The sequence below is a fragment of the Passer domesticus genome, chromosome 9 (genome assembly GCF_036417665.1).
Source record: "Passer domesticus isolate bPasDom1 chromosome 9, bPasDom1.hap1, whole genome shotgun sequence".
In the NCBI taxonomy this organism is placed as follows: domain Eukaryota; kingdom Metazoa; phylum Chordata; class Aves; order Passeriformes; family Passeridae; genus Passer; species Passer domesticus.
Genome location: NC_087482.1, coordinates 35,614,163 through 35,640,236, shown reverse-complemented (window position 1 = coordinate 35,640,236; position 26,074 = coordinate 35,614,163). Strand labels below are relative to the sequence as shown.

Sequence of the window (26,074 nt, the reverse complement as noted above, 5' to 3'; positions counted from 1 at the left end):
TAACAAGTGGTTTCTCAGGCATTATTGCTTCTGACATCTTTAATTCACCCCTCTTCATGGAAAGCTTCCCCAGACAACTTTAACCTCAGTCCTTTACAGATCAGCCCCACACCACCAGCACACTGCACCACACACACATTGAAGACAGGCAGAAAAACACAGCAGGAATAGGCTAAGCTGGTCATTAATTAATATTCATGACACCTTTCCCAACTCAAGCCAAGGGGAGGTGAAGGCCAAAGGCACAAAAAGTTCTGGATTTTGGTGTGGATCTGCCATTATTTGTAAATACATACTAAGATACTATGAAACCTGAAGAAATCTTACTTCCACCATTGTACACACTGGAATATGCAATTCCCAATCTGAGGGCAGAGATCTGCTTTTATTTTCACTGTATTCTCCACAATAAAGAGCTGTGAACTGAAATATTTCATGTCCTCTGATGCACGAAGTATGACTGGGGTTTGTTTTAACAGCTGCACAAATATCCATGCTTTTGAAAACAATCTGGATTTGGCCTGCCAACAAACCCTGATCTAAGGGCTTTATAAAGGCAACATTACTACAGAAAACAAGTGCTTTTCATGTAAAAATCGACAGCAACAGAAACACCCCTAACAGACTACATGGAGTTTTTGGCACCTCTTCCTTTGCTGTTCGAGTCCTTGCTATTCAGATCTTATTTTATAAATGCCCAAGTTCTACCAAGGTAGCGGTGAAGAAACACTCCTGCAGTTTTGAAGACACACCAGTTTTTCAGCACTAACAGAACTGCAGCCTCAGTTCATTGGACTCATCTCTCATCACGCATGAGAGGAAACACAATACTGTGAGCATTAGATTGAATGTTACTCATTTTACTAACTGGGCAAAACAAAAATCTTATTTACAAGCAGCATCTTAGTAATCCTCAAGAACTGAACTTCAGAAAGAACATTCAACAACTTGGATAAAACACACAATCTAATCAATTTTCAAGATTTAAAATTTGGTTCAAAAAAAAATAGTCTGGCCCAATTGGAAAATTTATGCAAATCCACTGCACATATTCAACTTCTATTTCCACATACCATCTTCCTAAAGCAGTAGGGGAATATATGTTGCTAGGAAATCAATGCACTGGTACAAGTAGTTAGTTAACAATAGGCCTTCCAGAATTCATAAGGAAAATGTTTACATCCTAAGGTAACAAGTGAAAAGCTGTGAAGCAGAACTGAAAGTGATCAGAAACTTTTTCTTTCAGTAAAATACACACCAGATAAAATTACACAAAGTTAAAATCCACCCATATACTTTTACCATCTTCTGAAATAAATTTGAGGAACTTCATGCATTATAATCTCTTAGAGAATATTTTAATTTCCTACTAAGAGGAACTTTATAAAAGTGAGAAACAAAAAAGCTTTGACTAATAACCCATCTCTTTATTTGAAGATTATGAAACAGATTCAGTGCAGACAGAAGAAGGAACAACTAGCACAAACCAAGCACCAAGGGAAGAACAGGACTGGGATGAAGTCAAATAATTTTGGTGAAAATATTATCATTGCAGGGCACAAAAGGACTATGTTGAGGTAAGGCTATGGATAAGCTTTCAGCAATAATCAATCTCTTACTCATGAAAACTCTTAAATCCCTGTTGGAGAGGTTCTTAATTTCAACACTAAATTAATCATTTATCTAATCTAATGATAGGAGAAATCCCATAGCAATTTTGTTTGAAAACTATGATGTCTTTACCCTTCTCCTCTGGCTTCACAACTGTCCATATAATAACTGTTTCAGACCTTGTCTCCTGGGCACAGTCCTCTGTTGAAATACCCAAGGCCTCATAGTAGACTTCAAGATTAACAAACTCAATATAAACTCACATAACTATTTTATAAACTTTCCATATCTACATAAAGAAACAAAAAAGGTAGTTTCTCTAGGTTCCAGTTAATCTTGCCATTCTAACGGAGGGGCCATCAGCCTTATAAAATCTTCTGTAATTCAATAAAACCTTTATTTCCATGAGTACTGAAAGCAAGCCATACATTCCCCGTTGCCAGCAGACAATCCATCTATGACCCTTCTTCCCTCACCCTCACTGAGTCAATGTGGTTTTCTACTCCACGTTCAGCCAGGAGGATACTTACTACCTGCTGGTTTCTCTAACATAATCACTTTAAATACTCATGCCCATTAAGTTTAAAGATCTTAGGACCATTAAATGACACTCTCACACAGTAGATCCTGCATGGAGTAAATCTCTTTAGCAGTTGCTCCATTGGAAAGCTGCCCTGGATTCTCGGCTGATCTCCACCAGGATAAGATCAACTGGCATTCTCTATGCACTCCTTGATAACAGCACAAAGCATATGCAGTCCTCTCAGCAAAACATGCAGAGCAACAGAGTCAGTAAGCAGCTTCAAAAACAGTTCTGAAAACTATAGGGAGATCTCAGAGGGAAACTCAGCTTCAGAACAACTTTATCTTTTAACAGCTTCCTAATCCCCTCACCCAGCTCCTGCAGCTTTACCTTTTAGAGTCACACCCCCACCCTGGCAAATTCTTGCATCAAAAAGTAACAACCACAAAAATAAATATTTTTTTTTAAAGTGATAAGACAACCTTCAAAAAGAAAATAAATCACAAAAAAAACCCCAAACAAAACAAAAAAAAAACCCAAACCAGCATATTGAGGATAAATCTAGAGTGCTGCACTAAGCCATAACCTCTTTACTGATTTTTTTTTCCTTCCCCTTAACAGATTCAGGGACTGTAATAACATTTAATCCTCAGAAGCTAATCTAAATGTAACACTCAAAAGAAGACAAAGACAACACAACAGAAGGAAAATTTGGCCACTGCCTTTTGGGAGTGCTGCTTTATCCCTGGAGCGAGTGCATTAATACAGCTTGGAATGAAATGCCATTTTATTCTCTGTAGCAGGGAGGGGATTAGCAAGTTGTCTTCTCTAAACCCAGTCTGAGTCATGGCTCTATGAACACTGAGAAAAGGATGTGGAATGAAGGGAAGGGTGGGGAGCACTGGCTTTTTATTTACACGCTGCTTCCTTTGTGGGTGGTTACTGATGTGCACAGTTTGCTAAACAGGGAAAGAAGGCAGGGGAAGTTCTAGGTCCCCTGACTTTAATTCTGTTGGTTAACAAAAGAGAAAAATAATAATGCAGCAATTATAACAACATAGTTTAGACAATATGTCCATGGCAACTGTCCAATTCACCATAGCATGGAAGCAACAAGGGCAAGTTGCTTAAGGTGCTGAAAGCTGTGCTCAGTGGTATCTTGTTGCTAGGATCTTTTTCCTGGGAGGAAATAAAACAGGTTGGACAGAGCTCAGAACAAAGGATAAAGAGACACTCTGATAGGACGTATGTGGAGACGAGAGCAGGCTGGCTTCAGGTGAAGAGATGAGGAACAAAGTCCATTGCATAAGTCAGGCCATGCAGGCATCAAGCCTTGAAGTGGAAACCAAGAGCTAATGACTGTGTCAGTGATTTAATATGAAGCTCAGCACTAAGTACTTCACTTCTGTTTTTATACAAAGGCAGATAGGAAGGCTGACTTGCCTACCTCACAGGCATGCTGTGAAGGGTCACTGGTGGAAAGGTGTACAATATTCCTAAATCCTGCAATGTTTGACAATCACTAAAGAGTGGAAACAGTCCATGGAAAGCACTTGTGCAGAGCTGTAAGTGTTGATAAAAGAATTACAAAAGTCATTAAATGCCAAGAAAACACTGGGGTTTTGTTTCGGATATTTCTTCTCTTTGCTTCAACATGGACTCTGAAAAATAGAGTGGAAAGAGCCACTGTGGAAAGAGCCGCAGCCCTATTTCCGTTTTCTTCCATCAGCTCTGCTGATACACAGTGGCAGAGAACAAATACAGGGTAGACTGGTCTCAGAAGGTACAAGTGCCAGGGGCAGGTCTTCACAGTGTAACAGGGATAACAGAAGCTCAGGAAGAGACACTATGGTGAAGGAAAGGGACTCTCTGCAGCTGGAGAAAGTGCCACTCCTGGTTTCCTTTCCTTAAGGAGATATCGTAATCCAGCACTAGAAACAGGCAGGCCTGTACTTCATTCATCCTTTGGCTAATATTCCATTTCACATAATTTTGCAGGAGTGTCAGTTTATTCCTGCAAACCAAAGAACTACATCTGCAGAAATCAGTCTAACCTATCTTAGCACCAACTGTGCTTATATCTTTAATAAGAAAGTGCAAAACAGTATAAGCAAGCTATTCTTTCCAGTGAAGTCACAGGATCTTGTAGGTTATTACAATAAAAAGGCTGTAGAAAGACTTGACTGTAGGATGCCTAACAAGAGAACTTCACCACACACAGACTTCAAGTCCTACCAACTGAGCATGGATGCCAGTGTAGGAAGGAGCCCTCCCCTGACCCTGTCCCAGCCTATCATGACCCAGGTGTGAGGCACAAGAACACTTCAGGAGTGTTTGTACAGTGTGTTGTACACAAAGCAACAATCTGAAAAGGGTCACTGCATGCTGATGGAAGTGACACACTGCAGGCTAATGGGGGAAAGCAATGATTCTTCCTGCAGGTACAATTATCAAAGGGCATTATCGGTCCCAGACCATGAACTCCAAAGCTCAGCTCAGTGCAGTCCTGCTACTGCTGGCAATTTCTACTATGAAGAACTAGAATGCATGATATTCAACTTTACCCTCAGTTTCACTCGTGCCACTCATCTTGTCCCTTTTCAAAACACCCCCAGCCATGTTATTTTCTCACACAAAATTCGCATTAGGCCAGGTGTCTCTTTTTGCTGCAAAGAAGACAGCCCAAGGAATCTGTCCCTTTATAATGGCTCAAGCTCATATTGCCATCAAGTTCAAGAGCACTGTACAATAAGACCAGAAGCCAGGGACTGTTAGATGATAAAGGCTCAAAGAAAAGGGGAAGAAATCCTTAAGAGACCACAAGCACACTCTGAATCTTGAAAGAAAGAATTCATTAGCATTTGTGTTGGTCTCTGCCACTAACCTTTGCAATAAATGGTTGCATTCCTGAGTTTCCTACATTACCAGCCTTCGTTTCCACAAGAAACAGAACAGACCAAAGGAAACAAACATCAGGAACCAACCTTCAGACTACCTATAAAAAATAAGGTAGTTACAGTCTGTACTAGTAAGTGAAGAACACAATCCCAGGTCCCAATCACTTCCTTTACCAAGTCACAAGGATAAATCAACACTACACAAGTCCACAACACATTTGCAGAACAAATCAAAGAACATATTCCATCAATCAAAGACAATAGGAAAGTTATGTCCTATGAATTTTTCAAATTTTATTTTAAAAGAGAATTTAAAATTCTGCTATGGAAAACAGGATGGAAATGCAAGCAATGTGTTAGTTGCTTTGTTTTGGCTTCTTTAGCAACTTATTGCTTGACTGTCCAAACAAAAATGTGAAATTACAACAGGTTATGTGATGTTTTGGCAGTTAAACATAATTTTAAATAAAGACAGCACAATATACTGCACACCCCACTAATATATTCATCACTACTATATTATCTATTTATGCAATTAAGTATTGTAGAGTCTGGATTGGACCCAACCGGACTACATATGCTGCTACTCTAGTTTATTACATATTGGCCAACTGTTTACCCAACTGAGATTCAAGTGCTGCTCTTGACAGCGTAATTGCCTTAGCCTCATTAATATTTAAGAATTATAGAAAATATTTTTTCTTGGGCAGCTGTTAGTGCATGTGGAACAATAAGTTATATAACACTACTGGCAAATACAAATATAATTTAAACACTATATATGCTCACGGTATAAAGGCAACATTAAAGGTCCACTTACTGTGCTAAGGCAAATAAAAAAGACCAGAAAAATCATTGCACCCATTCTAAGAAAGCATTCATGAAAATTACAACTCTAATTTGAAACTAACAGGGATGAGATTTAGACTGTTTGTCTTTTTTTCTCTTGGACAATGAAAACTTTAGAAGTGGTGCCATTCTTCCTACCCCCATGCAGCAGCCCAATGCTGCAGTGTGTAGGTTAAGTACAATGGGTCAAAGTTAGAACAGATTAAACATGTTCCATTGCTATTTTGAAAACCTAGTAAATATTACCATTTAATATTAATTTTTAAAGTCCCTCTCTTCTCCCTCATCCTTCCTTGCAAGATCTATCAGCTTTATACCAAACTCTGCAAGCTGAGCACAGAAAGAGAAGATGCCGGCTTGCACCTCCTCAGCCCCCTCAGTACCTGACACGAGGTACCTTCACACTTTTTACAGGGACATCCAGAAGCTACACACAAAATGTTATGGAATGCAACTGGAACTGCTGAAAAGAACAAAAATGGCTCCTTACTTTATTCGTTCCTCTGCCTTGGTGGCTGCCTCCTGATACTGCTCGGATGTCATCTTGTAAATCTCTGCATTCTGAAACAAAGAATAGAATGCTCAGTTCTAAAAATTAAAGGCATCTCAGATCTTATCTTGTCACAAAGTCATCGTCTATAATTAATAACAATTTCCAACAACAAACAGAATATTCAGTTCAAAGAATTCCAGAAATACTTAAGATTCGATTTTATTTTCAACAAGATGCATCAAGGCCACAACACATCCTTCATTCCAAGGCTCACTTTTGTGAAAGGAAAAAGGGGGAAAAGGTCGCTACCACCCAACCACGAGCTTTGGTTATTCCATGTAACCACAAAAACAAGGTGTTTCCAGCACAGAGCTATTTTGAGTTCGGTTATGTTTTGTTCTCTTCTTTCATTAATTGCTGTGAAGGATCTTGTAAGTTACTGACATGCAAGTATCAAAATTGGCTGCTAGCACTGGAAAATCCATTTTACATTTCAGTGCTTCTACTTATGTTACTTATTCTTTAAAAGAAAATTATGCAGCCTGTTTCCCTTCTAACAACACAGGGAGGTGTATCAGGTCTCAGTTAAGGCGCTGCCAAACAGGCTCTTGAGTGTCTTGCTGCAGGGCTTAAGAGGTTTGCATTAAATTCTCCTGAACTTGCACAGAAAGAGTTTTAGCTCACAACTGCTCAGGCACTAAATGTGGAGGATGAATTCCTCCTCTGGGCTGCACCAAGGAGCCTCCCAGGCACAAGCAGCAGGAGGGAAGGGCTGGCTACAGGGTCTGGTGTCACTAAACCGCTGATAAAGCTGCTCCAGGCAGAGCTGCTGGACTCCACTGGCAACCGCCTCGCTCAAAGCCCATCTGCAAGGCTCTCACTCTGAAAAGGCACAAGCAGAAAATATGCAATAATCAATCAAAAAAAGTGACAAAATGGTATTGAAAGCGAGGACAGCTATTCATTTAGGCCAGTTTGAGCTGCCTATCTCGTCTCTCCCCAAATTTGGTCATTTTATATAGAATACTATTCTTGCCCTTCTTCATTTATTTTCCCATAAATGCAGCTGGTCCTGCGCATGATGAGCCAACACATACTGTTCAGTGGTTGGAAAAAGGAAAGGACAGATATAACTCAAGTTCTATTAGTGGTTCTGCCACTTGTGCAATCTTGGGCAAGTCACCATTTTCCATCTGCAAGTGAGGGATAACAGCTGCCTGTATCTCTGAAGTTGTATGAAGCTCAGTTAATTGAAAGGTTTATAAAGGTTTTCAGAACCTGGGCTTCAAGGTGCTATATTTAAGCGTTTTATCTTTAGTGCCTGAATTTATGTTACATACCAAAAGAAACGGAACAGATTTTGCTTTTCAAACTTTGACCTAGGAGACGGACTTAAACTGAGGAATCATGAAGGACTAACCACTTCAAAATGCATTTTACTGGCAAATTATCACTAATGTTTTTGTTTACTTACTTATTACAGAGTGGTCAAACTTCAATGCTATTAAATCCATTTTTCTCCTTCCTATATTGAAAAGTTCAGCTTTTAATGGTGCCTTTTTCTCTGGCCTGTAAACAGACCTCATGACTTACAGCTCCCTGCTGTTACTTATTCACACATGAAACCACAAGACCTGTGCTTCATTAATTAAATTTGCCATTAAAAATTAAATAATGTGAATAAGTAGATGTAAGCGTTATCTCCATTGGGCTTCAAAGGTCTCACCATTTCTCCAATTACTACCCAAGCAATTTTCATATTTCATACTGTCTGATTTCTCAAAGGGACTGGATCTGAGAGATCAGAATGAGAGAAAGTGGGAGAAAGAGAAAGCAAGGTAGCAAATTTAAACATTTTTCAGGCAATAGGAAGTAGTCCCATCAGACACTATTAGCCTGCAGCACTCTGCAGCGAAACAGCAGCAGGAGAGGAAAACAGGAACAAATATGTTGTACGTGAGCCCCAGCATGAGGTCGCGTTTAACCCACCTGAAGAAAGTGACGATGGCCAACAGAATCATTTGCTGGGTGTGCTGTCGATTAAAGTGCTTGTGGCACAACCTTACCTACTTTATTAGAGAGTTCAACTGCCCAGCACTTCGGTCAGGCTCATCTCCAACAACATCAGCTACGGACACGGACAAAAATAGCTGAGAAAGGAACCCAGGCTTTAGGTCTGAATTCTGAAGCTGCTAAAAGCAGGCAAGTGAGAGCCTGAACAGAGGCAAGAATCTCAGTGAGGAGAAGGAGGAAAGGCTTGCTCTCAAAGCAACCACCAGGCATCATGCAAAGATTGAGGAGGGGCATAGAACACCTTCAACCTGCAGATAAAGCTGCTGGGTTTTAAAAATTAAAAGGAAACATCTTTCCCTGTGATCCAACTGGGCCTCTTGCTGTTGGTCCAGACCTCTCCCCTCCAAAAACTCTAAAATCCAACAAAACAATATTCCTAATGCTATGAATCAGTACCTTTAAATGCTTCCCCAAGTAATAAAAACAGGGGCTTACCATTTAAATCTGAGTTTATTCAACAAGCAGATTTTTAAAATACATTTTCCTTGGCCTTTAGACTCTTTCCAACCTTGGGAAAGTCACATTCCCTTTTGTCCTAAACATTAAATGAGCAACAAATTGGCTTAATGGGCAAGAGAAGGGCCTTTCAGCATGGGCACAGACACAGCAGGTTCTGTGATCTGGGGCTTCTACTAATAGAGAATAATTTTCCAAGTATTCTCATCTGTACTACTTCAGACACAAGATCTGCTTCATTTTCAGCAGTTTACCCACCATGCTATGGCTGGAGAGAACGTTCCAGCAGCCTAGAACTTTTGAGGGCTTTATAACATAGCTGCAAACGAGGAGCTAAGCCAGGAACCACCCGAGCACTTCCCCCAACTCCAGCAGGGTCACCTCCACACAAGGGCTATTCAGCAGGATCAAGGTGTGGTATTTGCACTTGAAACAAAGTCTGAGCTGCCTGTAGTCTTAGTGAAGTCCTTTATCTTCATAAAACGATATTCAGTGGTACAGTAAAAGAGAGAACATTCTACACGAAATTACAAGACATGAATGCTGCTTTTAATTTACTTTCACATTATTTGATGCTTGAGATAAAATGGCAGTTCACAAAGAAAAAGTTGAACATGAGACCTCAACTATTATTAAATAAAGCTCCTGGCAGTCTTAGTTGCAGAAATAAGTTTAAAAACATGACCAAAGGACACCATAAGGGCTCAAATAACAAAAGACACAGAAAGAATGAATGAACCACCTAAAATGTTTCACTTCTCTCAATAAAGCTGAGCCTTAGGGGAGTCAACTTCAGAACATCAGAGCTTTGTCATATGGGGAGAGAGCTCTCCAGAGAAGACAAACAAACTAAAGCAAAGAAATGTTAGTTTGAAAGATTTTTCCCTGCTATTAAATGATGGTTCGTAGCAAATAATAAAAACACCAAGAAGTCGTAAAAATACATAACCAGAGCCTAAAGTGCAACAGAACCACTTTCCTTTACCCTGCTGTTTTTCTACAACACATTTGCTGCTATACCCTTGCTCTCCACTCTTCCAAAACACCCTTGTGCTAAAAATTCCCTTCCAAAGGGAATCAATTTTAAAACTTAGAGCTAAATTTGGAGTAATTTTAATTCAGCCTTCCTTCTTGGCTGCAAATATGTAGAGAAACTCCAACATTCACTACTACACCTCACTACACTGCCCAGGCCCTTTCCAGAGCATATAGCAAAGAAAGTAAGAAAACATAATGGCATAAGACTGAGTTCTCAGGGTTATTTCAGGAAGGAAACTAATTGAAACATAAAGAGAAAACCCTGCCAGCTCATTCACACACTGACATTAAACTACATTCCTTACAACTTCAGTGAAACATGTGCTACTTGCAGTAACATGTAAAACAGAAAACTGAGCAAAACAAGCATGAGGAAATCAAAATTAATCAGATTTCAGGTGAAATTGTTTGTGAACAAGCAGCAGCATTAAAAACCTGACACTGGGACAAAGATTTCTCCATCAGTTTCAGTTCGGGTCAATAGATTAGAAGGTGTCTTGATTTAAAACCAACAAACGCAACCACCACCACCAGAGATATCTTGAGATATTTTGACACCTCAGAGTATAGGAGCTTGTCAGTGGTCACAGTGTTTAGAGACACAAAGAGGATTAACAGCTGTTGAAATGCTGCCAGCCTAGATGAATGCCAGTGATAGCTCTGATGAAACGGAGCAGGGCAGTGCAGGCCCTGACAAATGCTGCAGACGACAGCCGGGAGATTGGATGGTACGATCTGCCTCACACCTGACAGACATGCTGCTTCGATCCCTTCTGCTGACATCCACGCTCACCAGCCTGCAGCAAAATGCCCTTTGCAAGCCCCTCTCAAACCCAAAAGAGCACAAGAGGCAGTGCTGTGAGCGGGGCAATGCCTGGTGTGCCCCACAAGGGCACCGCAAATTTCTGAGAGAAACAGGTAAGGAAAGCAAAGATTACTTCTTACATATCAAATGTCAGCTGGAAGACATTCAAATTCCTGCTTCCAGCTGCTTCTGAAGCCAGAATTAAGACCTCACACCATCCTGAGGAGCAGCACAACTGCGGCATGCCTGCACGCTCCTGGGGACAGGCAGCACACACATGCCCTGGGTGCAGCTGCTGCCATGAGGAACTCCGGGAAGCTGCAGAGGAACGTGGGTCAGTGCCAGCTTTGGGAGCCAGCTTTGCTGCCAGCAGTGCCTCAGGGCAGCAAAGGTGCACCCAGGTTCCCCACACCTCAGCAGGTCGCTGCTTCACACGCGCTGCAGATCAGGCTGCTCGTCCTCACCACTCACAAGTCTCAAACAAACAGTTCCTAACAGATTTGAAAAATTACCCCGTGTACCTGCATCCCTCCCTCAAGTACAGAGGCAGATGAGCCAAACTGATCTGTTCACTGGATGACCCTGTGGATGTGTTAAAATCAACCCACACAATCAATCACTGCTATCAGCTTTGGTCCAAAACAGGGAGTTTGGGAATTTCAGAATATGCTGCAAGCAACAATCTCTTCACCTCCTGAGCTCACTCCTCTGGTGTTTCTGCTCAGCCCATTTGCTGGTATCAGCAAGCAGTTAGCTCATTCACATTTCCTCCTTACCATCAAATGCACATAAAAATAAAAGCCAATTAAGAAGGAAGAGAAACATGCCTATAGAGCATATAACTAAAGCACAGAAGTTAAGGGTTAAACTGCTTTTTTGAAAATTCATATGCTTTTTTTCTTAAAAGGTAACAGAGAAAAGATGCAAGGAACTACAAACAGCTTGCTGATATGAAAAAAAGGACTTTTTTTCAGCCAAAGCCAACTTCTAAACACAGCTCTGTTGTTTGCTGTTCATGTGTGGGTTCATCCATTCCTCCCGCTGAGACCAATAATGAAATGAGAGCATTGAATTTGTTCCATTCTTTTCTTTCCTTCGGCAATAAGCTGTGAGATCATAAATTTTGGATTAAGATTCAGAGAAAGCATAAAGAGAGTAGTGTCCACAGTAAGAACACAGGCAAGTTAAACTAGTCAGGAACAGAAGTACATTCCTCTTTGAACAGATCTTCTCATGTCTGCAATATTATCCTGAGTTGAAAGCAAAACATTAATTCTGTAGCATATCTAGAAAGCTTCTCAAAGATAAAATCCCACAGAACACCTATCTCCACAAAGCTAGAGGGAGGCAGAGCTGGGGAGAAGGAATATGGCTGGGTTTACCCTGTGGATAACAAACTAGGTACAAAAAGGTTAAGTTACAGTCCCTTATGCACATAGTGACTCAAATAAAAATATGCATCCCAGCACTTCCCAGAAGCAGGGTCCCACACCAAGATACTCCATCCGAGTGAAAATGGGTTTACAGACCCAGGCTGTGATCCCACATCAGAGTCAGGCTGTCTATGAAAGTACCCTGGGAAGAGTCTAATTAAAAACAGGTACCCCACAGCAAAACGGTTTCAGGGACTTCCAAAAGCTTCAAGAGCCTCACTGAAAGCAGGCAGAAAAGCCTCATGTTATCTTCAAGTCAGAAAGGCAACCAGCAAAAAAAGAAATTATTACTACAGAAGCAATTAAAAGGGGAAGAAGGAGAAAAGAGAAAGAAACGCTGTGTTTATATTATGCTGCTTTAAAGCACACCCTTCTGAAAGACTACAAACAAAGCACTGCCAATTCTTTAAACAAACTCTGGAAAGTAAAAGCAGCTTCAAAGACAAAGGCCATAAAATTCCAGCAGGTAACTCAGGCTTTCTGGAAAGGACAGCAACAGCATTGTCAAAGGCCCAGATTAATGCCAGTACTGCTGTAGGGGAGTATCACCCTGCCCTCCACCCAGCTGGAAGTTTAGCTAAGGTGAGGAATTCACAGTAAATGCCCGAATCAATTACACCTGACAAGTGCAGGTAAACAGGCTTCCCAGGCATCGATTAAACATCAGGAGTCTTCAGCATCTGCTTCAGAGGAGTGCTGCACGTGGCTGAGCTGCACAGACAACGTGGTGCCCGCGGCACTGAGGGCACAGCACTGCCAAACCCCAGCCCCTGGGCTGGGCAGCTGCACAACTCATCCTGCAGGGACACTTGGGTCCTACCAGCAGATCCACCACACTATCAGGATGAGCCCTGAGATCACAGGATGCTGCCTCAAACAACTGGGCATTGTCCATGAGAGAGAGACAGGAATGCAGAGAATCGATGCCAAGGGAAACGGAGAAGAAGGAAATTGTCAGAATATCAAGAGTGCTAAGAAATGCAGCCTTTTCACTCAAAGGCTGACCAGCACTTTCAAGGGGGAATAAAGAGGGGAAAAAAAAACTCCATCAAACAAAATTGGCAGCCATCAAATACTTGTCATACAATAAAAAAGATACGAAGCACATTCCCCTGTCAGGCCTGTCACAGGAGCTTATTTTGGGAAGGAAGAAAGGAAGGAAGGAACATTTTAGCTAAGATTTAATGCCATCATGCCAAAGCTGGTATTTGACAGAGCCTCCAACAAAACTCCCACCACCTCGGACAATCATGCTGAGCTAAAACTTCCATCTCTCTCTGCTGAGAATATCCCCAAGTCCCATTTTTAAACTGCAGCAGCTGGCCCAGTTCCTGTCCCAATTGAAAAAAAAAAAAGCTAAGTTAAATTCATGACCCCATCCTTTTACACAACAGGTAGCTAAGGAATGCAGTACACTGGGTTCCCAGAGGAAGGCAGAACAGAGGAACCCAAGGCAACAGGATGCACAAGAGAACTGGAGAATACTTCAGAAAATGCATCACATCCATACACTTGCATGGGTAAAGCAACTGCAGGGAAGAGAGTCACTTTAAGAAACAAACAATAAAACACTGAAAACCAGGAGTAAGCCGAAGCCTGGAAGTTCCACCCCCTCCCGGGGTTTTTCCTCTACTCCCAACTACAAATTATTCTCCACGTGCAGTTTCCAGTAAATCAAGCTTTGCTAAATAACCCCGACATGTGCGGGGCTGAGAACCAGCCAACAAGCAATGATGAGATGTCCCTGGAATGATTAAGGAAAACGCAGACATCTCTCAGGTTACAAGGAAGCCTGTTGTACTCTCCCCTTGGTGCATATGCAATGCTGCAAGCGCTGTTCTGAAACCTCTGATATTCAAAGGCTCATTTGGTTGACAAGGAGCCTGTGGATTCGTGGACAGATTGTCACACAAACTGTCAGGTTTTTAGAGAGACTATCAGACCTCTCTTTGCCTACGTTATGGAGCACATCAAAGACACAGAAGATGAACCAGACACAGACTGCACAGATCTGACAGAATGGTGGGTGTACATATTCAGAATACTGTACTGCTGGGGGGTGGGGGGAGAGGCTTAATGTGAATAATCAGGGGCTGAAAGTTCCAGAAATGTGACAGTTTTTGGCAGCAATTCCCATCTTTGCATTTATTTATCGAAGGGAGAAAATCTGCCATACTAGAGGCAAACTTGAGAGAGGAAGAAAAATTGTATCAGCAGCAATTTATTTTGCCACTGTACTTTTTCTTTATTACCATTACTCCCAGAGCATTTTCTGAAGATATTTGTATTTTCAGTCAAGGTTCTCTCACTGTGCTTGCAGGCTCTCTTCCCATTTTATCCTGTAGGAGAGACTGGTTTAATGATTACAGCCAAAAAGACTGCTAGGACTTCACAGGTCACTGTACACGGTTAATGACACAGACAAATCCACACTCTCAGAAGTGCCTGCTGGCTCATGGCTCTGTCTGGAGATGCTCAGGAGCTCATTATTCAAACTTCAAGCTCAACTTATGGGTAATCAGCACATCTGAAGAAATACACCATACTCAGATAACCAAAAAGTGAAGAGAAAAAAGCTATTATAGAAAATACTAACCTTAAGCATTAAGGTCTCACTTTTAAAATGGGGACAATGCTCACTTATCTTCCGGTGAGCTAGAAACCTCAGTTAATGAATACCTGGAAAAAGTTCCCAGCTCCACAGTTCAAAAATAGTATTACAAAGGATAACTTCATGTCATTCTCCCTTATTAGTGATAGCTGGACAAACATTATAAAGCAACAATGTATTTTGCAGGTGGCAAAAATAAGTTATTAAACTATTTCTACAAAGAAATATTGATTACTATTTAGAAAGGAAAATAAAATATAAAACAAAACATTGATAACAAGAAAAAGAAAATGGATTAACACAGATTCCTTTGGCCTGCCTTTACAATATCACTGTCACATAACCTCTAGCTTGCACTGCAAGGCATCAGTTATTCCAGAGAAAGGAATACTAGTATCTTTTTATATGTATTTTATCATTCAAAAGATTGAAATTCGGCACACAGCAAACAGAAAATAAGTACGATGTTTATCCTAAGATAAAAATAAACCACTAGGAGGACAAAGGAGAAAGGATGGCAGAAGGGAAAGAAAGAAATCAGAAAATATTTGTAAGCAATTCCCATCATTTGACAGTCTCATTCTCTCTGCTTTTAGCAATCTTCTCTTTCACCTGTTTTTTAATGCAGCTGTTTTGCCTCCTCTAGAGGGGCATTGAAGAGACACCTCTGCAGCTGGCAAAGAGGGAAGGCTCCAAAAAAAACCCAGAAGGACCACAGACCTCCAATCAATGGAGAGAGGCACTTCCACAGGGGGCTATTAAGCTGTAAACATTAACATGAAAATCAAGCACCCAGAGAGAGCAGGAGCAGCCACACAACTCCTTCATTCCTGTATGGCAGAGGCCACTCTGGACACAGCCCTGGGGCAGGATGTCACCCGTGGCCTTATGCAGCTTTTGGGCACCACCAGCTCAGTTATGGAACTGTCATTACAGAATCCAGGCACAGCAAATGCAACAAGGCAGGACTCACTCTTAGCCTATTAAACAATAATAGGAGTAATTACTTATTAATATTAAACCTCAAAAATCTCAATGTCTTGCTGCCAAGGCTTCTCAGGAACACAAATGGAAGAATGTCACATGCACAGTGGACCACACACCCATAGATGCAAGCTAATCTACTCAGAATTTCACCTCTAAACACAGTCTGACAATAAGGATTATTGCATACAAGCAACAACAGGCCTTGAACTTGGTACTAAATTAAAAGGAAATATAGGTAGGCTTTAAGTTCCATAAGAAACATTTTGGTGTAAGCATCCTAATTATCAGGGGCTTGTTGCTGTAGCTGATAAACTCTGTAAGAAAAAAAGGCTTGGGAAACAGTGTTTTGATAAATGGATGTTTTTTCAGGCTCATAAAAAAAAAAAATCAGTATTTCACCTGTATCTGCACAAGACCAAGCAGAAAATTCAAGCTCTTCAACTAGAGACAGCTTGAGCTCAGACAACAAGAACACAAAGAAGGGACAGAACTATGCTCTTGCTGGGGAACAACAGGAGGGAATAAAAGAAAACACCACAAACACTTCAGACCTGGAGGAAAATCCTCTCTCCACAGAAAAAATGAACACAGAAACTTAAAACCCAGCACTGTTCTGTTTTCAGCCAGCAGGGACAAATGCTGTGTTCCTCCCTGGGAAGCTCTCACAGAAATCAACAGTTAGGACACTATTATGGGGGATTTTTTTTGTTCTTCCTGCAACAAACCCTTGTCTCCAGCTGAAGGAAGAGTTACCTCAGTGCCACACGAATGAGTGATTAGCCATCAGGCATAATGGCTTTTTGCTGCTGCAAACAGAAGCTGCATCTCAACAAATGACCTAAAGGTGAGAGGTCTCATACACTACATTTAATTCCCTAAACAGCCAAAGGAAATTCTGTGGTATACGTAGCTATTATGAAAAATGAGGTTAAAAAAATGCATATACATGCTCAGACAGGCACACAACACAGCATTTTTACACGCCCATATGAGTCCTCTTCTCTGATCGAGAACCACAGTCCAGCCAGTTCAAAGCTTGCTGCATGTCAGGGCAAATTAGATGATTTCTGTGTCCCATCCAGTACATCATGAGACATCTCTGGGGAAAAAAAAAAATCCACAACCCAGGCACTCCTCAATTGACCCAGGCGTGCAAGCTCAAAGCAACCTTGCAGCTTGAAATTATGAAAGAAAAAATTTGGCTGGTGTTCAGAAGAATGAGGAGGCAGAATAAAGAAGAAGGAATTAAGCTGGTTTTCTTATTAAAAGACCTGAAATGCAGTAATTGGGAAGGAAAAGAAAAGCTAGCTGTTCTCATAAAATAACCTAGTTATTACAAGTCTTCTCAAACCAGAGGCTTAGAGCTTTATCTCAGCTCCCACATTTTCTTCTCCCATCTCTTGCCCCTTTGGGGCCTCTTGGAGATGGGCACAGATTCAGCAGCCTCTCAGTGTGTCCTGGCTCTGTGGCCATTCCTCACTGCTGCTGCTCCCTGTGCAGGGCAACATCTTCTACCTGCTGGCCACTCCACTGCTCAACACCTACCAGGGCAACCTCCTTTCCATGTCTGTCAGGGTTCAACCCCCACATTGTTCTACTGCATATGAGATGTATATTTACTATTTTTAACTAAAACAAAACAAAATTATCCATTATTTAGCATTTACTTACAATGGGGCTAAAATGCAAATGGGTGAGCCAGGAAATCTTCATTTGAGGCAAGGTGTTTAATAGCAAACTGTGGCTGGGATCATCCCTGGGGCAGCAGTATGTGTGGGCAAACCACCAATTAACCCCAAACCCAACCAAACAAAAATCCACCCCTCGTCATCAAGAAACCAGGAGATTCTGTGACAGGCAAAGCAAGTTTGCAGTGGCTGAAGACCTCACTGTGAGCCTCATGGTACACATCTATTTAAAAACATTGAACATGTTATTTACAAGCTACTTCTGAGTCACCCTGGTCTCTGGGGAACATGCATTATATGTTCAAGAAATTGGAGTAGCTCTTTTATTTATGTTTCTTTAAAATGACTGGCAGATGGGGAAAAAACCTTCAGAGAAGTGGCCCCAGGCTGTCATGAAACATGTATTTAACACACCCACAGTAAACTACTAAACACTTCAGAAGGTACAGCCGCTGTAAATATGGAGTAGTTCCTTTTTAAAGTCTGATCTTTGGACTACTTAATTCAGCACAAATTTGAGATCTTCTGGGGAGTCAATTTATAGAGTAATTATTAGCCATATTTTCCATTAACATGATGACAGCATATTCTGTAAGGGCAGAGCCATAATTTTAAGGACCTTTACAAAATGAATCCCAGTGTTGGCTTTATTTTTAAGTCACAATAGTAATGCCTTTTTCCTGCCACATGTGCAAGGACCACTGTGAGCTGAAATAGAAATCTCAGATTCCCCAAAGTCAGGCTCTTATGCAAGTGAATTCCACACACAGGGAAGTTTTGTCTACCTGAACCAATTTCCAAGACTAAGTCTAAATCTGGAATATCCCAAGAGAAGCACAAGCTTCAATCATCTAAATCCCAGCAGACACACAGAATCCAGCCTAAGGTCTGGAACACATTTAATCAATTCACTGTGCTAACTCTCTACAGCTTCATAAAATAGCCAATAGTGCAATAACAGGGCCAGAAATTAATTGTACACTGGTTGGTGAATTACACAGAAATAACAGGCAGCACTGGTATTTATTGCAGTAGGGTGATGTAGTTGCTGTTGAGGTACAACTGCACCTCAGTAAAACAGGTGAGAGACAGAGGGGGGGGTGCGCCAGTGCTGCTTTCCATTAGAAAAGTAGCCCTGCTTTTACTGGTAACAGTGTTATCTACATAAATATACATACACATATTTATAAATACCAATTCTGCTTATAAACAAGCATGTAAACAGCACAAAGTGGGAGGAATCAGAAATTTAAACTATTAGACAATGAGAAAATGAATGAAATTAAGGGAAAATTGGGTTGAATAAAAAATGCCAAGGGAGGATATCAGAAATATTAGATAATGGGGAAAGCTCTCAGAAATAAGACAAAAGAACCTCTTGTTTTGCTCTTTTTGGACTAGACTTGACAAATGCTCCGGTGTTGAGTTCTAACAAAGAGACAAGATCACATTCTAGGTCTTTTTGTTCTGCCTTTAACAAGTCTTCATAGTGATACACTGATGAGACCAGATACCAGATTGTTATCTAAATTCAGCTGCTAAATTCAGTGTTAAGACACTAAGTTCAAACCACACATTGCCACATTTATTTCACAAGTCGAGCCTGAGGATGGATTCCTCCAAGATGAAGCAGCCCATAAGCATCATTCTCTCCCTCTGCAGAGATACTCTAAATGCCAGGGAAACAAAATCACCGTAAGGCTCTGACAGTTCACCCTTCAGCACACAGACTGCAAACGCATCTCTGCACTAATCGTGCAGGCTGAAGAGGAAGCAAACACTTAACTGCTGTTTGCATAGAGGCTGCTTGTAATTTGATGTAATGTACTGTACAGCAGTCAACACATATTGAAGGGAGAACACACACACTGCAGAGAAGGCAGAGAGGCTGTGCTGACATCTAACACATTTTAGTTACCCTATTATAGATGTTCTTTGAGTTCATCAAATTACCAATCAATTTATCTGATCTCTAAAAGCTGTGTACTGAGGTATATTAACTACTAAACATCACAAGCTTTCAGCAAAAAAAAGCTATTAAATGGGTGAATTGAGCACAAGGTACTTGAAGTCAGTTTGTGTGTTGGCCACCAGCAACAAGGAAAGAACCTGTCCCTGCAGACAGGGAGACTGCAAGGAGCATTAGCCTCCTCTAAAGATGCTGTTCAGCCCTAATGGATGCCTGCAGAAAGCAGAAATGAGGGATGCTGCCCTCCCTGTCACGCTCTTATCCCAGCACAACATTTAAATGGATGGAAGGGTGGAACTGGTTCAGACGATGATTTCAGGTTCGTTCCCTTTTCAGTTTGCTCCCATTCAGAAATTTAATTCAGGCACAGGACAGGATCTTCCATTCTCTAAACATCAAAGGCTATGCCCTGGGAGACTGATAAGAGCCACTGGCACCTGAGAGCAACATCCACACAGCCCCAGACAGGCAACCTGAGCACTGGAAGTATCTGAATGATTAGGATGGAGCTTGTCAACCTATTTTAGAAAATGACACTGGGGATTATTCTTGTGTTCAGAAGATTAAATCAACAGTTTGATGAACTGGGTGCTTTGCTGTACTGCTCTACTGGCTTGAAAGGCAAACTGCTTTTTTGGATCATAGATGTTGTCAGTTCAAAGAAAGCATTGGTGGGTTTGTGAGAGGAAGGGTTTGCAAGAAGGGCTGGGGATGAACAGAGAATTGAACAAATTGGATAAGAAATTAAAATGAAGTTGTAAAGAATATTGTATGGTTCAATTATGGAGATGGGGACAAGAAATTCTTCTGAAAGGGAAATACATTTTTTGAGACCAGAAGTTCTTTTCACACTAGCTCTTCTTCCTCCAGGTACCCACAGCACTGGCTAGAGCAGGACTGTGACTAGAGGCAAACAAAGCAGCCCTTACACACATGGCAATAGCTCACCCACAGCCCCAAGACATTACAGAAGAAAGCAAATGGTGTCAGTGACACCTGCCAGGACATATCAACTCATTTATCAAAGGGCACTGAATCTTTAACTCCCACTGAGAGGGCAGAGGGTTTGGCTGGAGATAACACCTGAACGCAGCTTGTTTTTCCAAAGGTAGGCAACTGATCCCTGGGTCTCATGGATACAGACAAGCCTGGCATCCCAACTCAAGGAATGGATTTCCCATCCTCTTCAATAGAAATCCCTCCCCACCTTTACCAGGTGACATCAGTTTGTGCAGCCCCACAGAGTCTGCTTTAAATTGATGATGAAGATCCAACATTAACATATTGTTCTGGAAGGCTTTTCTGTTCAGGCTTCTATCATTTTTTCTCTGCAGAAATTTTTATTGAGACAAGTCACCAGCCATAAACCAAAAATGACAGTGGACTTGCAGGGAGGGGTGACCTTGGGACACCAAAGTTGGAGACAGCTCCAAGAAGAAGGATCAAGGCCAATAGGAATAACAAACAAAAATAACTTTGTCTCCCATTCTTTACACATCCTAAATGCTTTACAAACATGAATTAAGCGGGAAGTACAAGGGCAAAAAGAGATTAATTTAAACAAACCAAACAAGATGAATGCCACACACAAAATTACAAGATTTGTGAAGTCAAGCAGAGAAAAAGGTGCAGTCAACCTTATTAATAAAAAAGGTATGTATTCAATGCATTCCTTTCCCACTTGCACAAATACTCTGCAGCTTATGAATACCTCTTGTGCTACTTACTGCTCTGAAAAACTACAAGCAGAAAAACGTTGCATATTAATGCACCCACTGCTCACAGTAGCCCACAGCCGCCTAACAAGAGATAACGTGGGAGCTGGAGCTTAGGAAAATCCAGACAAAGAGGAGGCATCATCTACAGCAAGGAGTTTCACTTTATCTTCCAAGATTACCTTCAGCCTTTCTCTGCTGTTTTACACCACTCCAAAGCCCTGCCCATGTTTTTGTGGTAGTGTGGCACTGCCCTTAGCTTCTCTCAGGTTAAACTCAGCAAGAGGCCAAATAGCAAAAGGAGTGAAACAAATATTTACTTGAGAGAAAGTATACAACTAATATGCTAAGTGAAATCTCCTGGCATCCGAAGGGTTCCAGGAGAGACTGCACTTCTCTATTACAATATGTTTTTTTAAGACTTTTCTACTACTTGGAGAAAGCAGGACAAAGCATACTCAGAATCCCTAACAAAAATCCCAGTTCTGAGCAGTATATATGTTACCTATTTACAACAAGCTGCCTCCATCTCCCTCCCTGCTTCTCAGTAACAAATAAATGCATGAAAAAACATTACCTTGAGCTTCTCAAATTGAGTGTCTCAGGTTCTCCCTACAGATTATTAGTCTAACTCTCATTCTTTCTACCCAGAGGAACACTACAGTACAAAACCTCATTCCACACAGTTGAGAGAAGACACACATTTTATAAAATAATTCAAATTACATGGATGAGATGTAAAATTACTGAAACAACTCAGAGTTAGAAGTTTAACCACTTATAACAAATTAGTCAGGCCGCATTACTGGATTACTTATTGGAGATGAAACAGTCACATTGGAAACAGGTGTGGAATGGAATGTTTGTATCACAGCTCCAACCCTGCAATCACACACAGTCATACAAGAAACAGTCAATTCAAAGGAGCTTTTCCCTCTCATTTTGCTGATTACCAAAATGTTTCAGACACTCCAAAACAAAAACATACATGTGACCCAAGAGACAGAAACACACAACTACAACACACTATCAGAGTTAAAATGAGGAAGATGAAGAGTTTTACCAGTGGAATGATCCTCTGCAAGGAATTTGTTCAATAAAATTTGAGTAAAAATAATCTCTAAGAAGCATCTACCACACTGCAGGCTGAACAAAGCCCACCATCCCTTCCCACACACACAATCCCTAACAAACTGACAACGAAGGGTGCAGTGGGAAGAATATTCCCAGCAACTAATCCCAGCATTGCCTTAATCCCAGTACTCCCACTGTATGTATTCAAGTCTGCACTCCAAACAGAGGAATGCTGCCAGTAGCAGCAGTGTGTGGCATTTGCTCAACACAAGTCAGAAGTGCAAATCAAGTGTCAGGCACTACAAAGAAACAGAGAACCAAACAGTGATTCTGACACAGCTGCCACACACGCTCACGGTCCCCCCGCATCCCGAGCACTGTGCACACAGTCCTGCCTCACAGTCCTCTGAGGATTAAATATGTGAGGAGAAGTTCCAAAAATGACTAGCCAGGATGGTCAAAGCATTTGGGGCAAATACCCCATAACCTTGCTTTGATCACAGGCTGGAAGAGGCCACAGTGGGTCACCTGGTCCCACACCTCCCTGTTCAAGCAGGGTCATCCCAGAGCACAGGATTGTGTCCAGATGCTCCCTGTCTCCAGTGAAGGAGACTCCACAGCCTCTCTTCCCATCAGTCCAATTCTTACAGTTATCCCTGGCCATTCAGTCACAGCCAGGACCAGCACACTGAACAAGATGGATCCTTACTGTGACACAGAACTGCTGCACTCATTGTCTCATTTCTTCCAGTGCTATAGTAGAGGATGCAGGGAAAACCCCAAGAGCTGAAATACTGCAATTATTTTTTCATACATGCCTTTTCCCGTGAAAATTTTAATAAGACTGTCTGGAGAAATGGAGTTTCTCAAGATCTGTTTGAAATAAGGTACACCTATAGTTCACCTCATGCAAAACTAAAGGCAAAGCCTTTTTAGCATTTTTATAGCTTTACTGTTTCACAACACTTTGCCCTCCCATTATAAGCTATTCCATCATATAGATGGAATAACTGAGATAGATGGACTAAATAATTGTTTCAAACTCCCAAAAGAGAAACGGCTATTAGAAAATGAGCAGGTTTTTCCTTCCAATTCTCTGCTCTGTCCAGTAGATTACAGTACTCTTTCAAAGATTACAAAATAAAAGGATAATGTATTCACACAATCTGCTGCATTCAAGGGAACCACTGAGTTCAATTCTGGTCAATACATCTCAAAGACAGAGCTGCTAGGGGGAAAGAGCCAAAAGACAAACAAGGAGAATGGGAAACCTGGAAAAAATCATTCACACAAGCAGAGGCTGAAAAGGTAAGGACTGCACAGTTTAATGGGAAGGTAAAAGAGGGAACAGAAGTCTGCAGATAATGAATAATGAGGAGAATTTCTTTTATCTCTTTCACATGAAGGATATTAAATACAAAAAAATATTTGAAACTGATAACAGAATTTATAGAGTATATAAGTTAACCTGTGCCACACACTGCCACATGATGTTGGAGGCACAGAGCTAAACAGAGCTACAGGAAAAATGCCCAAGATGCACAGAAGAACAATGGCACTAAATCAACTTTCAGTGAATAAAAATACTGAATGAAAATAAACTCTTGTGTAGCAGGGCAAGTGTCTGCCTCCAACTGACAACATTTAGGAAGACTCTTCTCAGAGCTGCTCTCCAAAACTTTTCTTTGTCACTTTGTTCTGGCGATGTTTTTTTAATTCTTCCTTCAAAGCCTTTACAAACTGACCACTGCCAGAGGAAACAGGATAGTCTCTGTGTTTGATTCACTGAGCAGCTCTTACGTTGTAAGGAGTATGTAACACAATTACTCTCTTCCTACTGGGAAGGTACTGAATTTTTAACATCAATAGTTCAAAACATCCTTCAAAAACAAATCTTTAAGTCTCCTACTGTTGAATCCTGTTATCATGCAGAAGCGGGGACAAAACCGACCTGGGCACAGCAGGGGAGGAGAGAGGGGAATTCCTGATAGCCTGATCCTTAGAGAGAGAAATTTCAGCTTGCTAACTCCACACTGAGCCACATTCATTCACTCCCAACCCAACACCTCTGAACTACCAGTGACCACACTTCAAGTGACCATCCCCTTTTAAAACAGCAGAGAAAGTAAAATTCTATTTCAGAGCACTCTCCCACCATCCCTGTACTGAGAGCTTTTTTCTAATATTGACATACACGTACACAGATATATAAAAATATATCTAAGCCTGAATTGGAAAGCTTTAGCACAGCGGAAGGAAAAATATATAAATAAATGTCAAGGTCTGCGTGTATTCAACAAATAAAAGCAGAATTATATAAAAGCAACAGCTAATAAAAAAGATTGTTCTGCGCTGCATTTTCCATCTTTCCAACCATTATAGGAATAAAATTATCCTCAGAGAAGATCAAAAACCTTTTTCAAAACTAATACAATTAAGCTTTATTACACTGTTTCAAGTACATTTCTCTCCTTTCCCTTCTAGCCCCCGCCACCTCCCACTCCAATCCAGACTAACGGTTGGAGGCATTCTTCTATTTTATTACCAGCAAAATGCTAGTCTTTAAGGGTCAGAAACTATCCAGTGTTTCAAGAGAGGAAAGAAAACCTGTTCTTTTTATCTATTTGCTTTTGTACACAAAACAACTAGAAGATAGTTTCTCTGCAGCTCTGCAGTTTGAATAGGACTATGGGTAGCTCACCTTCCTCCCCCAAGAAGATCCCTCACTAAAATATCCATCACATTGTTTATGAAGGTGTCCCTGTAGCAAGGGACACACACTTGAAAACACAAACGACAACAAAAGATTTCAAAAAGAGGACAATGAGGCCTGGACACAGACTTCTCCCCACTCCACTGTCCATAAAGGACAGACTCACAGGTTTTCCCTGTAATTTCCGCTTCACGAAACCAGATCCGGAGAGAAGAACATAATAGAAGCTAACAGCATGGGATCAAGAAATTGCAAAAATTCCCTTTGCCTATGAACATATGGACAACTGTGATAATTAGAACGATAGCTGCTAGATTGTTTGCAATTTCACTGAACAATCCCCATTATCTAGAAATAGAATTTAAAATACAAATGCAACACTGAGTGGTAGTTTTAATAGTTTATTTTTAATGAATTGTACGGATTAAAGTGTTGCAGAATTGTATCATGTGAATTTGCTCACAGGCATGTTTTACCACTGATGGCTCAAAAAATGCAGCATGGACAGTCGTACAGTAGGAGGGAATGAAAAGAGGAATAGATATGCCAACAGCTCCCTACCGTTTCTATAATCTACAATTTTCCCATGTTCCATACTCACCATCCTGCTACATATTGGTAGTAAAACTGATTGATTTCTCAGTCTCTTTACAACCCACTCTTTTCATTGTTTGCACTTCTTTTTAGTCACATAGCACAACTACAAGTCGAATGTATGCAACTCCCTGACAGGAGGTCTAATTGCTTCAAATTGGAGAAGATTATTCTCCACATTTATTAAAAAATAAAGACTACTTATAACATTATTTCATTTTGCCAGGAAGTGAAGAACACATTAGTTCATAAGGAACAGCATGGCTGCTCCTATTTTTATGGCATCAATTTTTAAAAACTCATCATGGTAAACAATTAAACAGAGAAGCAAATCCCACGTTTGGGGGAGAGATTCAAATCCCTAAATGGATTTTCAAAGGTCATTTCAGGCTTAAAAGATGCTTGACAGTGTCTCTTTAAATCATGTTTATTTCAAAGGCTTATCCAGCAAGAAGCAGGCAGTGTACTGCAGCACTACTCTTTGAACTGTTTGGCTCCCCAGAGAAAAATTGTTAATACAACTTTAATTCATATTTATAGTAAAA

The 26,074-nt window shown here is 40.9% G+C and overlaps 1 protein-coding gene across 2 annotated transcripts in view; it reads right to left on the bottom strand.

Moving 5' to 3' along the window:
• Positions 1 to 26,074, bottom strand: part of CHCHD6 (coiled-coil-helix-coiled-coil-helix domain containing 6) — a 109,074-nt gene that overhangs the window by 45,600 nt on the left and 37,400 nt on the right. For both annotated transcript variants that reach the window (XM_064432726.1, XM_064432725.1), the window contains exon 7: positions 6,371 to 6,441. In XM_064432726.1, coding sequence (XP_064288796.1) covers positions 6,371 to 6,441 — 71 coding nt within the window. The remainder of the gene's footprint in view (positions 1 to 6,370; positions 6,442 to 26,074) is intronic.